Source organism: Lontra canadensis, unplaced genomic scaffold (genome assembly GCF_010015895.1).
Source record: "Lontra canadensis isolate GAN:19392208 unplaced genomic scaffold, GSC_riverotter_1.0 scaffold2, whole genome shotgun sequence".
In the NCBI taxonomy this organism is placed as follows: Eukaryota; Metazoa; Chordata; class Mammalia; order Carnivora; family Mustelidae; genus Lontra; species Lontra canadensis.
This window is the reverse complement of record NW_022630996.1, coordinates 414,946-433,607: the sequence shown is the minus strand read 5'-3', so window position 1 is coordinate 433,607 and position 18,662 is coordinate 414,946. Positions and strand designations below refer to the sequence as shown.

Here is an 18,662-nt window from a genome sequence, read left to right as displayed (position 1 = left end):
CTCGATCCCAAGACCCCAGATCATGACCTGAGCCAAAGGCAGATGCTTAACCGACTGAGCCATCCAGTTGCCTCTACTTAATGTTGTTCTTGAAGCGGACTCACCGTTTTCACATAAATAAATTTATGTTCAAAGGAGAGCATGTTATAAGGAAATCTTGCAATACAACCGTAAAATGAAATACCGGTATCACCTGCTGTAGCGATACTCGAGTGGTAAAAACACACAACACGGGAATAGTGGGAAACTCGGTGCTGTTGTCTGCTGGAGCGATCAGGTCTGAGGCTGGCTGTTAAAAAGCGAAACTGGCAAGTGTCAGAGTGGTGAGCAAGACAGTCCAGTCCCAAACTGAGCCAACCTGATACCTTCTTTGTGAAGGATTAAAAGAGAATGAGAAGAAGAAAACTTCCTCTCCCTGTGATCACATGTTATCTAATGTCCAGTCTGAGAATGACCTAGAGGACCCCCCCATGCCACCAGTAGGAATATTCCCCGGGGAGCAGAGGCGGGGAACGGAGGGGTGGCTGCCCCTCCATGGTGTGGCACAGCTGAGTCTCTGCAGAGGACAGGTGAGCTTGGGGCCTGGAACCCGGCTCTGCCATTTCCGTCCGTCCCACAGATTCTTAAAAGGCGACTCCCCAGCCCCTAACTTGGTGACAGGCACCCAAGAGAGCCTTGTCACAAGTTTTAAATTGGGTCCCACGGACATTCTAAGATCTTTCGGCTCTCTTTCATAGACAGTAAAGAATTGAAGTTTATCGCGATATCTCGTATCACACCCCACCCCCCGCCAAAATCTTGATAGGAATTTCTAAGACGTACAAAACAGAACAAAAAATCAGCTGATGGATAGATCCCATGGGTGGCCCAAGAAGAATATCCCTATGAGCTTAAATAGTCTCTAAGGTAAATGAGAAATCTCTGTTGAGGGCTTCTGGATTCCAGCGGTGCTCACGCATGTGCACGGGGCCCAGCAAGGATATGTGATCGGGGGCTCGGGGCGGGGCGGGGGGGGGGCGGCCAGGGATGGCTTGTGCGGTGCCCTTTCTCCTCTCCCATCTCACAGCATTCCTGCCAGGCAGTTGGTATTCGGCGGCAAACAGCTGGAGCCAGAAATCCTGCTAATGCATTGCAGACGTATTCACAGCCTCCTGAAAAGCATCATCCTTCACATTTCATTGTAAGGTTGCACCTGGAATTGTATCATATTTTAAGTGGGCGATTTGCTGTGACCCACATCATTGTGAAGATAAGGTATTAAAGTACTAAGGACAGCTTAGAATTTAATTTCAGAAGTGATTGTACTGCATTTCTAAAACTGGCATTCTTCAAGCAGGTCTCCCCCCACATCATGACACCTCAGCCAAGACGTCTCTAAGCAGAAATTAGTTTCCTACAGTAAGTTGTGCTGTAATATTTTATTTCAGTCCAAAAGACATTCAGTTAATTTTACAGATTAACCCAGTTTACCTGGAATGAGCTCCAACACACTAAAGCAAGAGCGATACTATCGTGGGTGGATGTCCCCACGAGGGACAGATGTCCAGACGGGCATCGACAGAACTTGCCGGTGCTTTCACTGAGTTTGGCAAAGCCAGGACATGAGTTCATGACATCTTTTAAAACTTTATTACTGGCTGAGTCACTAATGACACATGGTCTTAAAGCAGTCTCTAGGGGCACCTGGGTGGCTCAGGCGGTTAAGCATCTGCCTTCGGCTCAGGTCACGATCTCAGGGTCCTCAGATCCAGCCCCAGGTCCTGCTCAGCGGGAAGCTGCTTCTCCTTCTCCCTCTGCCCCTCCCCCTGCTTGTGATCTCTCTGCTTCTCTCTCAAATGAATAAATAAAATTGTTTAAAAAGGGGGGGGGGCAGTCTCTAATAGCCATTTAAAAATTTTTTTAACCTCACTATGACATTTCTGTAGAGTCCCTGACTGGAAATGCCAAAATCCAAGTGAACATAAAAACAACATAATACAGTCTGTTTTTTTTTGAGAGAGAAATTGAGAATAAAACACTTGATTTCTCTGCTTTTTTCCATGAAACGTTAAGTTATCATTTATTAGCAAAGCCTTAATGTCTCTGTGCCTCAGTTTTCTCATCTGTGAAGTGGGGATAATCCTGTCTCGTTTCAGTGGTGGTTGGGAGGCTTCAGGACATACCGCATGTACTAAACACAGTACCTCGCCCGTAGAGCAGCTCTTCCTGCTATGATCCATGGCTCAGACTGCAGTCTCCACCCCGCCCAGGGAGTGGGTCTCAGCCAACATCAACTAGATTTGGAGTACCACCTGGATATGGAAATGTTGTCCCACTCTCCTGGGCATCAGAACTCTTGTTTCTGTGATCCATTGCCTTTTAAGAAAACAACAACAGGTGAAACACTGGGGATTTTCCCCAATAGAGAGAAAACACAGGGAAGGGAGAAGCTAAAGAAGAGAACGAGCAGAGTGTAGGCGCCCTGAAGAGAGGGAAAAGCACCGGAAGTTCACCCCCAGGACTGCTGCTTGCTGCCCAGCCTCCAGCCCCTGCCCACCCAGCTGACATGTCTATCAGTGCTCACAGCCCCCTCGGGCCTGAGCCTGGGGACCCCTGCTCCTTCCCACCATCTGAACCCCCTTCCTGGGGCCCACCTCTAGCCATCTGCCTTGCATCTGTCATCTCAGAGGAAGACATTCAGAAAAGGACACGTCTTCAAGAAACGGGGACCCCACGTTAAACGGGGAACCCTCAGATACGGCTTTGAAACTGTTCATTTTCCATGTGTGCTAGGGAAGCTTGCCCTACATAAAGGTCAGAAAGCCATGTGCCTGTCTTAGCTCAGGGAGATTACAGGGGCCGGCGGGGGTGGGGGGTTGGATGGGGGTAGCTCGGGTGACCACTTGCACAGAGCAGGTGCTATGCTGCCACTAGAATTATCTTTCTAACGCACTTCCCATCACAGTCCTCTGAAGCTGCAACATCTTTGAGTTTCCTCCTTAAATACAAACATCTTAACGTGGCATTCAAGGCTCTTCCCAATATGGCCCTGAGCTCTGACCCCATCAGATGCCCACCAGCCCCAGAACATAACTGACCTCATAACAAAGTCAACCTGGGGTTCTCTTTCCTTTTACTCTCAAGACCTAGTTCTACACGACCTAAGTATTGGTGAAGAGGCGGAGAAGTTGGTAGGAATGGAGACGGGTCCAGCCACTATGGAAAACCATGTGGAAAATTCCCCCCACCCCCAAAATTAAAATTAGAAAGACCGTGTGATTCAGTCTCATTCCCAGATGTGTATAGATCCGAAAGAGCTGAAATCGGGATCTCGAAGAAAGATGTGCACTCATGTTCATCACAGCATGATTCACGACCGCAAAAACTTGCAAACAAGCTGAACGTCCATCCGCACGATGGAGAATTACTCTTCAGAAGAAGGGACTCCTGCCACGTGCTGCAGCCTGGATGAACTCGGAGGACATGATGCCAAGCGAAATGAGCCGGATGCGGAAGAACTACATGGTCCCACTTACATCAGGAATGGAAACTAGTCGAACTCACAGAAGCAGAGAGTAGAACCACGGCTGCCAGGGCTGCGGGATGTCGGTGGGAAGGACACAGTTTTCACTTAGGCCAGTGGAGTATTAGAGATCTGCTACACAGCCCTGTGCCTTGAATTAGCAATATTGTATCACATGCTTAATCATTGTGTTAGGAGGGTAGATTTTATGTTAAAAGTGTCCTTACCACCAAACAGAACAAAAAACCACCTCTCCTAAGCTGCTCTCCAGAACCCCACAAACTTGCTCCCCAGGTTTACCATAGACTTTGATCATCTCGCTGAATACATGGTTTGTCTCTCAGCTCGGAAAAATCACAGTGCTCCAGGGGCTCTGGCGCCAGGGGTGGAAACCATAAGCCCCAGTTTCTCCATACATTCCATAGGGATAATAACGCTCCCTTTCCCGTAGGGTTATTCTGGGTAGTATATGTCTAATTTGTATAAAGCATCTAGTTTTAAAGGTCCAGTAAACATTAACTGTTGTCATTGTACAACATTTGTACTTGGTTGTTTGCAAGCTTGTTTCCCCAGCTAGGCTGTCAGCTACTTCGGGTAAATTTCTGTATTTATCTCCATCTTCCTGCTACTGCTGCCAGGCAGTGAGTACATGCATTGAATTGAATTGAATTGAATTGAATTGAATTGAATTGAATTGCTTGAATTGTAGTGAACTGAGCTGAGTTGAAGTCCCACCAGATGGCAGTAGCTCCCAGCCCCAAAATTCTTCATGAGCCCTACTCTAAGGCTGGACAGGCTAAAAAGAATTCTCCATTTATGGACGAGAAGCAGTAGATGGAGCTGAGGTTGTTCCCAGTCTCCTGACCCCAAGAAGCCACTTGTTTTGGTTCCTCGACCACAGATGTGAGCCAGATAGGAGCTTGGGAAAGCTAGGAGCTGAGGTCTCCCTTCCCACCCTGGCAACAAAGAGTTCACCCTGAGTCTCCGGGCACGGAGCACCCTGAGGTGTTTCAAAGGAAGGCAGATCACCAGAAGGAGGGGACAGAAACCAACTGTACCAACTCTTCGCATGGAAGGCAAGTTGGTGAACCAAGAACAAGGAATTCCAATAAGAGACCAGGAGACAAAGAACGAATCATTGACCTGTATGCATTCCTTCAATGAATCAGTGAATTCATTCATTCAATAATCAAGCCATTATTGAGGAGGAAGGGGAGGAGGAAGAAGAGAACAGCCCACGAGGAGTCAGTGGGACCAGAGCCTCTTCCTGGCCATCAAGGAGACATCGTGACTGTGGGATGTTTTGTGCAGTCACAAGTGCATTCTGCATCCCCGTCCTAATTGGACCATGCTCTAGCTCAAGGTCACAGACTGAAATTTACTAAGGGAGAAAACTATGAAGAATGTTTAATTAAAATTTCTTTCTGTACTTGGCTGAGTGAGCCCCGGTTGGAATCCCCAGCATTACCATTCCCTGCTGCCCATCTCTTTTGTTTGCCAAAGTTCACATCGGGCTAGTACAGGTCAGTCACTGAACTGATTCTTTACTATGATGAATAATTAACACACCCACTTCTGCCCCCAAGGCCTGAAAGCTCCCTTCTCTACTTATTTATTCTTTCCTTAATGGGGAGTACATTTTTATAGAATACTTCACCTGAGTTCTTTCCCCAGTAAGAAACATCATCTGCTTGGATTTCAAATTTTAAAGTAAGTAGCCTTCTGTTTCCCAAAGTCTGTGTTTTTCACAGTTCAAGTGGAAGGGTAAATATCTCACATCCTTGTCTTTGGCGCTTTTTTAAAGATTTTATTTATTTATTAGAGAGAGAGAGAAAGAGCCCGAGTGGGGGGAGAGGCAGAGTGAGAGGGAGAAGCAGACTTCCTGCTGAGCAGGGAGCCCAACACAGGACTCATTCCCAGACCCTGGGGTCATGAAATGAGCTGAAGGCAGATGCTTAACTGACTGAATCACCCAGGTTCCCCTTGTCCTTGGTGTTTTGTTTTGTTTTGTTTTGTTTTGTTTTTTTAAGATTTTATTTATCCATTTGACAGACAGAGATCACAAGTAGGCAGAGAGGCAGGCAGAGAGAGCGGGGGAAGCAGGCGCCCTGCTGAGCAGAGAGCCCGATGCAGGACCTGATTCCAGGACCCTGAGACCACGACCCTAGCCAAAGGCAGAGGCTTAACCCGCTGAGCCACACAGGCGCCCTGTCCTTGGTTTTAAAAGAGAGTCATCGTGTCAGAAGACAGTCGTCATTGGCATCATCTCCCGTCTAGAACACGGTTGCCGTACTCTTCTCTGAAGGGCCATTTGCTGCAGGATCCGTGCCTGTGCCCCTGGTTCCCAAGCCTTAGCAGCCCCAGAGTCACCTGGAGGGCTTGTGGAAGCACAGACTGCCAACCCCGCCCCGCCCCCCGCATTCCTAACAAGTTCCCAGGTGACGCTGATGCGCTGGTGCAGGAACCGCCCTCATGAGAACCGCCCGTCAGAAAGGTCTAGGACTCCTTCAACGTTCATTTCTGCTGCATAGATTGTAAAACTCAGGACGAGGGCCAAAAAGAGACCAGCTTTTACTGAGCTAACGGGTAAGACGGCGCGTGTTTCTATTAACTGTAACAGTGCACTAGCGATGCCTCTATTCAGATTCTCCGGATCTGAAGGTTAGTCCAGGAAACGTCGCACTCACGGACTGGGGGGAGGCCGCGATTCTTCCATGCGCAGGTGTATTTGCGATTGAGTTGGGACGGTTTCCTGACTTCCAGAACATCCAGCAGATCCTCGCTGGGATTCTGCAAACCTCAGACTTGCGCGGGGATTGGCTGCTGAAGAAGGGAAATGCGTCGTTATAGGCTATGGAACTCTCTCTCTCTTCTTTTTTTTTTTTAATAAAGAATTCTGAAGAAGACAGTAAGAATGAGGTACAACGGAACCATAATTTACCAGGAGGGGCCCTTGTTCAATATGTGTAAGAGGAAAAAGAGAAGGAGAAAGATCAATCAGAAGCCAGTGAATGTGGTTGGTTTCAGCAATACCGTGGGTGTCGGGAAGGTCTTTGTAAGCGTGCGTTTTATTGTAACAAATAGAGTCCAGCGTTTTATTGTAACAGAGTCGTATTGTCCTCACCCCACACGTTCTCTAGTAACATGGAGGTTTGTTTGCAGCAAAGTCTCCAGCCCTCAGCCTTATCGAGTCGTTAATATTTCATCTGAGAGAATAGAACATCTTAAACTGAAACCTGCAGTGAGAGTTGGACATCGGCGTTCGAAGACGAGACTATGTTACGGCCGGAATACAGTGAGTGGGAGAAAACGTTCATTCTGTCTTTTTTTATCTTTTAGAAACAGGGAAGATCGACCAAGAGATTCACAAATACAACACCCCGGGATTCACTGGGTGCCTCTCCAGGGTCCAGTTCAACCAGATTGCGCCTCTCAAGGCGGCCTTGAGGCAGACGAACGCCTCAGCCCACGTGCACATCCAGGGCGAGCTGGTGGAGTCCAACTGCGGAGCCTCCCCGCTGACCCTCTCCCCCATGTCGTCCGCCACCGACCCCTGGCACCTAGATCACTTGGATTCAGGTAAGGCCGTGTTGGCCAGGTTCCTTTATTTCTTTAAACCTCAGTTTCATCGTCTGTAAAATGGGCTTAGCAACAGGACGGGTAAGGGTGTTAGGCTTTTGGAGGACTAAGGACAAGAGGGAACGTGTGAGCCCAGGAGTGCTCAGCACGTACCACATGCTCAAAAGTTACGATCGTTCAGCCTGGCTCAAAGCCAGAAGGACGTAAGGCAAAGGTAAGGAACATGGAAACCGCTGACTCTTCCTCATTTAAGCAAAATTAGGAGATGCCTAAATGGACGTCTGTGATGTGACTTTGGGACAACCTGGACCATCACTTGTTCGCTGTTGCCCTTATGACACTTGCTGCAGCCCCACATCCCAGGTCTACTGTCAGGGGAAAGGTTTTTTTGTTTGTTGGTTTGTTTTTTTTAAATTTAATTACTTATTTGAGGGGGAGAGGATGGGCAGAGGGAGAGGAAGAGAGAGACCTAAGCCAGCTCTGCAGTAAGCACAGAGTCCTGTTGTGAGTCTCAATCTTACAATCCCAAGATCAGGACCTGAGCTGAAACCAAGACTCGGATGCTAAACCGACTGAGCCACCCAGGCGCCCCAGGAAAGATGTACCCAAAGCAACGCAGAGCTCCTTCTCCCCGCTCTGTATGTACGTGAATAATGCCATAGGCTTCCAGATTCTCCGAGGTGCATTTAAGCTTACAGGACTCTGGGGAGTCAGTCTCTCCAGCAGGTGGTAAGACATGTGATTGGAAAGCACAGGCCTATGATGAAAGGCTGAGACTCTTGGCTACAAAATTAACTGGGAGCAGCTCAGCGTGCCCATGACGTGACAGAGAGCCAGCCTGACCTTGGGCCAGTTGGGGGACCTCTCTGAGCCTCTGCGTTATCACCCCTAAGGTGGAGGGGAGGGTGTGATCTCTACATGGCCTCTAAGTCTAACAGTCCATGCGTCTCCCTGTGATGTTGCTAACGCCGACCCCAGGAGGAGGACAGCTGAGGGTCTACCTTCAGCTCAAGTCTTGATCTCAAGGTCCTGGGATCGAGTCCCGCATCGGGCTCCTTGTTCAGCAGGGAACCTGTTTCCTTCTCTCCCTCCGCCGCTCCCCCTGCTCATGCGTGTGCTCTCTCTCTGAAATAGATAAAATCTTTTTCTTAAAGGGGACAAGAAGACCCAGTTCCCAGAATTCTGTGTGGGATGATGTACTAAAGGCCATCAGCCTGGTTATAGGCAGGTAGCAAGCTTTGAAAAAGTTCAGCAGCAGTAATATTAGCAGCACAGTTACTACGATGTTAGACGCGATGCCGTGTCGCTTCAATGTCCGGTCAAGGTCCCAAGTTCTCCCCCAGCCTAGCTTCTGACTCATCATAATGCACCATGAGACCATCGTGCATCTGGTTGCCTTCCACACACGGCAGCCCGTCCTCAGAGCTGATCAGCTCTGGGACAGCGCTGGTCTTTGTGACTGCTTGCCAGGATTTGTGCTACAAAGCTTTATAAAGCTTCGAGAGAACCAAAATTGCCCCATTGTCAGAAGAGCCAATTTACAGACTAAACAGTCCTCTTTGTTCCTCACACATGCATTCCTAGAACATGATGAGGGCTGCTGTGTGCCAAGCGTACTTAGAAAGAATTCTTTTTCGTGAGCGTTGTTAGGATTACACAGTGGGCCGGCTTCTCCTCATGGGCTGCCTTGAACAAAGGAAAGTGTTCCTGATGCTGAAAGTAGAAAAATAGGAGGGAAGATGGAAGCTGAGAAGAGACACATGTCAGAGCTACAAAGGAACAGATGAATTCCTCCAGAGGCCAGAGTGGACCAAGACAACCGGCCATCTTTGAGAAGCGGAAGTTCTTACGCCATTCCGCGTACTCCCTGAGGCGGAGAGCGTGTGTGGTCTCCGGCAGCTGCCAGGAAACCAGTTTCAAAAGCCTCTAGATGCATGTTCACACCCACTGGGCCTTAATTAGCAAAGTATTTGCTTTATGGTCTGAGAGAGACAGTTGTAGGGCTAGACATCTGGGTTCATTTTTTTTTTTTTTTAAATCATGCTTTACACGGGACAGCTTCATTCTTGTGACTGATAGAGTGAAAATGTATGTAGGGAACATTTCTGTGATTATTCAGTGTTTTGTTTTGTTTTTTAAGATTTTATTTATATATTTGAGAGAGATCATGAGTGCAGGGGGAGGGGCAGAGGGAGAGGGAGAAGCAGACTCCCCGCTAAGCAGGGAGCGAGAGGCGGGGCTCGATCCCAAGACCCTGAGATCATGACCTGAGCCAAAGGCAAGATGCTTAACCAACAGAGCCGCCCAGGTGCCCTTCAATGTTTAAATCAAATATCTGTACCCCAGATATTACAGTTGCACTGTCCCCATAAGATCCATTTGCAGAGAATTGACACTTGATTTGGGGAGAGTCCTCACCTGGGGTTGACCAGCTGCTGCATCCACCTCCTCTCCAGCCATTTCCATATGGGGGGAATGCTTATAAAGGAGTATGTATGTCTGCCTCGTGAACTTTAATAAAGGGACAGAGAACAGCTTATGAACTATGAGGCAGAAAGCTTATTTAGATAACATGATTGGATTTTTTTTTTTTCTTTTAAGAAAATGAGAGAGAATGGGGGTGGAGGGCTGAACAGGGAACAGAGAAAGACCGAGATAAGGGAAGGTTACTTAATAGTGTGGGGGAGAAAGAACCTTTCCTCTATTCTCTTATGTTCCTCTTCCGGAGGCCTGCAAATTAAACTGATAAAATGCAAGGGCACCTGAGTGGCTCAGTTGTTTAAGCATCTGACTCCACTTTTGGCTCAGGTCATGATCTCAGGGTCATGAGATTGAGCCCCAAGTCAGGCTCCACACCCAGCTTGGGATTCTGTCTCCCTCTGTCTCACCTTCTGCCCTTCCCCCATCTGAAAAAAAAAAAAAAAAAAACCCTGATAAAAGGCAGATGAAGAGGGAAAAAAAAATATTCCTATGCTTACAGGAGAAGTAGCTCAATAAATGGTTAGATACTTAAATGCCTTATGTAATAGAGAAAAGGGAATGAGGAGAAAGGGCCTCTATGGCAGGAACAGAGGTTTTAGAAGAAGAAAAAAAAAACCAGGAGCTAAGCGAGTGTGTGATAATGCTTGTTCATGCAGCTGTGAATGGTCTTTCTGTCTTCAAGGCCATAGAAGTTTCCTGGAGAGAGCTTACACTCTTGGTATGCTTACGCTCCATCTCCTTCCTGGGAGGAACAGTGCCCAGAAGAGGGAACGGCAGTCTCATTTCCCCAGGTTTCCGCTTTCAGTCAGCCAAAGGAAGTTCCAAAAAGATTTCTTTCTGCATCCGTTGAACTCAGATGTCCTCAGCTTAAAATCGTCTTCGTACCAGCTCTGGGGTTCTAAGCAGACCCCCACAGTAGCAAGTGCACTCGACTCTTGGGGAGCCCTTGCTTTTTTCAGATAATCTTTCATGTGGAGAGAGACCAAGAATCTTCACCATCAGACATTCAGAAACAAAACAACAGGACACACACACACACATCCCATCAGGGCCTGTGAGTCATGTTTCCTGCGGCTGAGTAGGGATTGGACAGGACAAGAACGGGGTGAGCACCGATGAGTCCTGCTTTGAGAAGAGGACAGTTGGAAGGAGATCAATGGATCAGGTGCCTTGGAAAGTGTGGTTCTGGAAGCTTGTCCGAAATGCAGAACCTCGGGCCCTTACCTCCGCCACAGTGAACCAGCATCCACATTGTAGCAAGATCCGCAGGTGACTTACATGCACTTTAAGGTTGGAAACCCCAATCGAGGGCAGTAGGTCTCGATCTCAGATCACCTTTGAATTACCAGGTCAGCTTAGAAAAATCCTGATGCCTAAGCTACACTCCTGACCGATTAAGGCACAGCCCCCAGACGGGAGAAGCAAGTGTTCATAGATGTCATCCCTGCCCAGATGATTCTGGTGTGTAGTCAAGACTGAGAATCACTCATCAGATAAGACAGAAGCTTCTTAATAGCCCCCTTGGTAAGCCCTTTGAAGTAAGGTTACCAGAAGATAAGAAAATTAAATAGCCAAATAACACAAAAAACAAAAATGACAACAAAAAAAAACATTTTGCCTTTAGATGGCAAAATCACAAATTAAAAGGCTGTAGCAATAAGCTTACAAAAGGTTGGGCTCCCCTGACCATTTATTCTGTTAGGAAGCTCACCCACATAGAGAAATTTTATCTAAACTTGAGCCAGTCTGCCTGCTTAAAACTAGAAAAACAGACTGAAAACAAACAAACATCACAGTGTGGGGCCAGACTCGGAGGCTCTCAGGAAAGGCATCCTTATAGAAGTGTTTGCACCCAGGAAGGAGCCTCTGTTTGCGGAGCATGTCAAATTGTTTTCCCATTTTTTGAATGAGCTGCAAACTTAATTTGAAAGGATCTCGGAGTGGGGTGGGGAAGATACAGCTTTAAAATGGAAGGAAGTGTATTTATGAAGAATAGGGAGTCCTGTGGCCTTAGTAGTAAAAGGACCTTAGTGATGGACTAGGGCTACTCACTTCATACTCACACCAGGACATTTGCTTTGCAGAGACCTAGAAATTAGGATTCAAGGCAGCCACTCTTGGGTCTTGTGTTCTTTTTGTTCTCTCACATTTCTTCCTTTTATATTAGATGATATCAAAGGATAAAGACAAAAAGTGTGTTCCAAGGTATGCTGGCTTCAAGGGATCAGATCCTTTTTCTTTTCCATGACACTACTAACTAAGCTACTCTTTACCTCTATAAAGCCTTATGGGCTCTGTCACTGTTTCCCAAAGTGAGAGACATTTACAGTTGGTCAGGCTGTGCACTGCCTAACTCTAAGGGATGCCATTTGCATTGCAGTGTATGGCTTCTGGACTACTGCAACATAGTGGCCTTGATAGGGAGTCACCAGATCATTATGGGAAGAAAATAGACATGGTGTTACATAATATAAAGTTATTTCCTGTTTGCTTCTCTTTCAATCCTTCTAATCTTGTCTAGGAGAAAGTCTGCTTTGGGTTCTGGCATGCCTTTAACACCTCTCCCACCCTTGCCATTCACTCTTTAATAAAAAAAAAAAAAAAATCAGTGATTTAAAAAAGAAATTGGATCAATTTAGTGAAAATAAGTAAATAAATGGTCATTAGGTTTTTCATGGAGTTGGCAAAAATGGTGAAGCTGGTCCCCACATGATTGGAGTTTGGAAAACACTGGACATTATGATGGGAGCATCACAAACACAAGGGCCTAGCCTGGGGCTGGTAGAGTATGTTTTTTAGAGGGGAAAATGATCAAATGAATTTGATTTGATTTAAACCAGTTCTGCGGTATTAGAAACATCCAGTCAATCTTTTTTCCACCGAGTTTTTCCCCCCTTTGATAACAGGTACAGCCTCTTTCTAAAGCACACCATTTTGGTCTTTAGAATAGTTTTAGAACAGCAGTTACAAGGTAGAAAAAGCAAACCCCAGCCCTAAGTTCCAGTTTATTTAAAGGTCACAGAGCACCAAACAATTGCTGTGATTTACCTCTCAGGATTATGGGCTGTTTTTTTCTCTTTGTCAAATTCAGAGAATCTTATCTCCTTAAAATGGCATGGATTTACCAACAGAAAGACAGCTGCAAATGGCATTGTACATTCTGTAAAATACAAAACAAACACCAGAAAAAAATAAATCCAGGAGTCCAATGCCACAAATTTCTGCACTAAGAAACAACTCCAAACTGTACATCAAGCTGTTTTATGAGGCGTGCATATTAGCATTTTGATGTTTCATCACATTCATGATATTTAATATGAAATACATCAGACCAAAGGCCACATCCTAGGATCTTTTTTAAAATACTAACATGGAGGGGCACCTGTGTGGCTCAGTTGGTTAAGCGTCTGGCTCTTGGTTTTAGCTCAGGTCGTGATCTCCAGGTGTGGGACTGAGCCCACCTCGGACGCCACAGTCAGCAGGGAGTCTGCTTGGAATTCTCTCTCCCTCTCCCTCTGCTCTTCTCCCCCCCCCCCACCAGCTCTCAAATAAATTTTAAAAATATAGATTACAATAGATAAGGCACTTTAAGATGTAAGATTTCATTGCCTGAGGGATCCTCTAGTTAAAAGGATTGAATGGTTACTGTCCTGCAGGATTCCTAGTACCTCCAGGTTATACTCTCAGCACAGGTGCACGTATGTGACAGGTGCAATCCTCCCTAGAGAGGTCCTAAGGAATAGGTGTCCAGAAGGTGCTGGCAGCCACACTCCCAGTACCCAGTCTCCCCGGGAGCCCCTGGGTCCCCACCCCAAAACAAACCCACATCTGATCATGAAAGCCTTCGGGCCAGAACTCTCACAGCCCCCTGGAAGGAAGAGGCAGGACATGGAGAGTCCCGAAGCATGGAGCAGAGCGGGAAACAGTTAACACAGACTAGTCCTCCCCCACACCCCAGACCCAAGGTCTCAGGTTGTCAGGAATCCAGGGGATCCGCACCCAGACTTGTCCAGGGGATTCACTCAGGTTTGAAGAACAATGGAAAAACTGGCCCTCTTAGAAATGTGGTTCTGCTCCCAAATAAACAGGAACTAGATGGACTGTGGTCCCGGGGATGACTCAGTGTGACTGCCTCACCCCTCTTAGATCCCAGAATACAGCCCCCCAGGCCCCAGCCGGGAGACTGAAGCTGCCCCCCTCCAAGGTCCTTTACCCCTGGAAACACCAAGTTGATTTCCAAAGGCGCCCCTACCTCTGTTGCCATGATTTTTAATGACGTGATTTCTTGTCTATATTCCCAATTTCCTTTCCACCATCTGAAGGTAGTATTTTTATATCTTCATGGATATAATGAACATTTTAAAGCTCTGTATCTATTCAGTTTCCTCCATAATTACAAGCTGGTAGTTGGTTTTCTTTACCACCTGCAAGCACTTAAAATAATTGTTCCAGCTCTTATAATTATATCTTAATTCTTTCTGAGCAGATCCCTGTTTTCATCCTTATGCTAAGATTGCATGATTAATGCATTCAGTCTCTGATACCTAATCTTTTTATTATATTGTTCTTTTTGTTCCCTCTGGTGACCGAAACAGTACACATTTATTCAAGAGCAGAAACAGTTATCACCCCCTTTTCTAATGTGTATTTTTCCTGCAAATGGGCCAAATTGTCCTTTTCTGTAGAAGGTCCAAGCGTATTTATGGAAGCCCCAGTCAAGTGTAAGATCAGAGTCATGGATTTGTGATCAAATGGTCATTGACATTGTTCCCATCTGTTGTTTCCATAAGGACAGGCTTTTGAACACGTGATTTTGTTGGGTTGGAGGATGCATTTTTAATTGATAGCTGTCCTAGATCACCCTCCACAGATTTAGAACTTCTAATGCAGGAAGGTGTGAGTGTCTTTTTTCCCCCACGCACTCACCAACGTAGGACATCATAATATTCTTTGAAAAAATGAAACTTCGTTGTTTTAATTTGGATTTCGTTAATCGTGAGGGAGATTAAATCTCTTTGTATATGTTAACAAGTACTTATTTTCATTTTTCCATAGACTGTTTCCATTCTTTGACCAAAGAATTATTTATATTCTTTCCTATTTGTTTGTTGGTCATTTACTACTTGACTTACAAGGATTCTCTGTATGTTAGATAAGTCAGTATTTTGTTACATTGTTGGAATGTTTTCCCAGTCTGATCTCTAGTTTTTGAATGTATGGGGTTCTTTCCATGTAAAAACTTTTAAATTTACAGGGTGTATTATACAGTGTTTCATGGCTTTTGGGTTTTAGGTCATGCCTTCTCCATTCAGAAATTACTTTAAAAATTATTTCACAACTTCTTCCCAATGACTTTATTTGCAACATTTACATATTTTTTTAAGATTTATTTATTTATTTGAGAGAGTGTGTGTGAGCCAGCACATGTGGAGGGGTACAGGGGGGAGGGGAGCGACAAGCAGACTCCACGCTGAGCGTGGAGCCCTACGCGGGGCTCGATCCCACGACCCCGAGTTCATGACCTGAGACAAAATCAAGAGTCGAAGGGTTGACCAACTGAGTCACCCAGGCACCTCTGTGAGATTTACAGGTTTAATCCACTTAAAATTTGTTTGGGTGGAAGGTGTAAGTCAGGAGTCCCACTGTTTCCTTGTTGGGCTTCCATCCTCTCTGGCACCTTTATCATATTCACAATTTATATTTGAATCCTTTATATTCAAATCTGCTTCTGGGCTCCCTGATCTCTGACGTTGATCTGATTCTTCATGAGACAATAGCAAGCTGTGATAATGATTCAGCTTTTATAATAGCATTTAATATCTCATAAAGCTGGTTTCCCTTTTATTCTCTTTTTCAAAATTTTCCTATCCTTGCACACTGACTTCTCCCATGTGATGTTAGAATTGCGGTCGTTTCATTGGGATCCTCTAGAATGTCTTTTGAGATTGAATTTTATGTGTAAGTTAATAGCAGGATAATTGACATCTGTACAAATAATGTTTACCTGTCCAGCAAGAGAATGTCTTTCCATTTATCGTGTCTTCCCCTCCATACAAAATTCATATGAATTTAACTTTAAAACATTTCCTGATAAATTTCCAAGTTGTTTCTCCTTTTTGGCAAAGCGATTGAAAATAAAAACCAAAAAACCCTCCCTATCTTAGGGTAAGCTAATTTGGCACCTAATTACATTAGCAAAATCCTTCATGGGAGCACCCAGATCAAATATTTAACATAAATGAACAAGGTATGTGCGTACCAAGGACCATCTTTGAATTCTTCCTCATAAATAACATGTCTTACATGTATATATAGCTTAAGGATTCCTGTAGGCATATGATATTTTAAGGATTCTTGTTTTGGTAAGTCTTAATCATGGAAAGGTGTTAAAAAGTATCCAGTATTTCAACATCTATGGACATGACCCAGTTCTTTCTCTTCTGTGATAAAGTAATGGTTTGAGGTGTAGCAACAGATCTCTAAAGAGTGGACCGAGCTTTCATTCCTAGTGTGAACCACATCTAATCATGGAGAGGCATCCTCTCAAGGTATAACTGAAGTAATTTTACTAAAATATTTAGTGGTTTGGCTTTTGTTTGTTCATTTTTTACATTAGTAATTCTTAGGTTTGTAGCATTCTTTTACCTTTTTTGTAGGGGTGAAGATTTGGATTTTAAACTTATGCCAGCTTCATAATAAGGGGCCACACAGCAAGAAATGTGGGCGGGGTCTAGGAGAGGAAACTAGGACCTCAGTCCTACAACCGCAAAGGCTGAGTTCTGCCAACAAGCATGAGCTTGGAAACAGACATTTCTGTAGAGCCTCCAGACAAGAGCTCAGCCCTGCCAAAACCATGAGTCGAGTCTTGTGCTCCCTGGTCACACCACGCTGGGTTTGCCCATTGCCCTCCAACTAGTGGAATAACAAACAAGTGTCATCCAGACTTAAATGAACTTTGAATCACCTGGGGAAAGTCATGAGATTCAGTAGGTCAGAGATGGGACTTGAGAGTCTGTGTTTCTAGCAAGCCCCCAGGTGATGCTGGTGCTGATGCTGGGGGTCCACAGACCTCACTGTGAGCAGCAAGGATATAAGGTGGCTTGGGGCATCACCTGTACCTTGCAGATTTAATAGTCTTACCCCGTGGGGCCCTTGGGTGGCATGGCCAGTTGAGCGTCCAAATCTCGGTTTCAGCTGAGCTCATGATCTCAGGGTTGTGGCATCGGTCCCCCTTTCGGGCTGCACACTTAGAGTGATGTCTGCTTGGGACTCTCTCTCCCTCACCCTCTACCCCCTCCCAAAATAAATAAATCTTTAAAAAATATATGTAGACTTACCCCGTAAAACCAGTGGAGGCCATTGGTTTTGTGTTTTGTTTTGTTTTGTTTTATGTTGGTTTGGTTTTCGGTGAGCATAGCTCTTTGATAAGTCTCAGTTTCTTTAATGACAACTGGTTTAATTAGGTTTTCTTTGTCATCTATAATAATTTCAGTTATATTTTCCCAGACATTTGTGCTTTTAATCTAGGTTTTCAAATTCATTTCCATCGTTAAACAAAATAAGTTCTTATAATTCATTTCCACTCTCCAGAAAATTTCTCATTCAGATATTTTATACTGGGTTTAGCTTTTCCCCCTTTTCTTCTTGATCAGATTAGCACACATTATTGTTTTGTTTTATTTCTTGTTTTTGTTTTTTCCCCCAAAGAACCAGCTCTGGGTTTATTTATTAGTTCTATCATGTTTCTGCTTTCTCTTACCAGTTGCTTTTATCTTGACTTCTTTAAATGTATATTCACTGCTCTTTAACTTTGTAATTTGAAAGTTTAATGCTCTCATTTTCATTGTTGGTGTGTGTGTGTGACATCCTCTTACAGGACCAAAGTTACCAAATCTAAGCACCAAGCCCAATGCTCACTTCTGACCTCACCTCCCAGGGGCAATGTCTTGGCATAAATACTTTTATCTAAGGCGCCTGAAAAGCCTCCAGAGCCCCCCTGACTTGCTGCAGCCTCCCCGTGTCACTGGAAACAGATCTGGCGGGCTTGCATTTTGCAAAGCAGGGGGCCGGGAATGGAGAGATGAGGGACGTAAGTGTCTGAGGTGAAGCAGGGTGCCACCCCCCCATTCAGCCCCACCCCTGCACACCAGCGCCTCCCCACCCATGCTGCTCCCTCGTGACTTCTGTACCAATGGTGGAGGTAAGATGCTGCCCAAGGATTCCATTCTTTCCTAACCAAGACTGTCTAACTCTCCAGAACTTCACTGTGGAAAAATCCGAAGGGGCTCAAACATCCAGCTCTGGGACCACATGTCAGCCCTTCTTCCCTTCCTCTGCGGGCTTCTCTTTCAGTCTGATTTTCCTCTACCTCTCTTGCCCTTTGTCCTTCACAGTAGATTTGAAAGCCAAGGAGCTTAGGATTCTGCTGGTCTTCTCTCTGTGCTCTGTACCCTCTGACCCCACCGCACCTGGCCCCATCCTTAGAGCCTCTGCTCTCCTGAGTCCGTGCCTGGCCAGCCTCTCCCCATGTAGCCAGTCACATGGGGCTGGGAAGGGCAGTGGAACACTGGGCATGTTGCTATGGTGACTTCTCTGTTGACAGCAGAAGCACTGACTCCCAAGGGTTTGCCTCCTTCTTGTGTTGTAGAAAGTTTCCAAGAAGCCCACGAAAGTGAAGCAGGTTTGAGCTCAGTGTTGTCCAGGGATGTCTGAGTCTGACCTTGGCTCCATCAGACCCCTGCCTGACGCCTCCCACAGTGCTGTGCTGGAACATACCCCTTGGAGCCATTGGGGGCGGGGGAGGTGCAGCGTCTTTCTTTACTGACCTGTCACTCCGAAAGACTGTTGTCAGAATCCCTGGGTGTCAGTTCTCCCAAGGGAATCCCTGCTAGTCACTGCTGGGAAATGCTAGTTCAACCTTTGCTACAAATCAGGGCCTGTATCCTGGCCTATGATTTCAGAAGCTACAGAAACATCATCCAGATGAAGTGTTTGTCCCAACACTGTCCGCTTTTCAGAAGAGAGTCACTCTAAACCCCAATAACAAATAAGTGACAAGTTGTTTTTCTCATTTGAAAAGATCTTTGGTTGATTCCCCAGG

At 45.7% G+C, this 18,662-nt stretch overlaps 1 protein-coding gene across 1 annotated transcript in view; it reads left to right on the top strand.

Moving 5' to 3' along the window:
- The window catches only part of CNTNAP2 (contactin associated protein 2), a 1,928,204-nt gene that overhangs the window by 1,888,910 nt on the left and 20,632 nt on the right, over positions 1 to 18,662 (top strand). Inside the window, exon 22 of the mRNA XM_032866749.1 lies at positions 6,842 to 7,081. Coding sequence (XP_032722640.1) covers positions 6,842 to 7,081 — 240 coding nt within the window. The remainder of the gene's footprint in view (positions 1 to 6,841; positions 7,082 to 18,662) is intronic.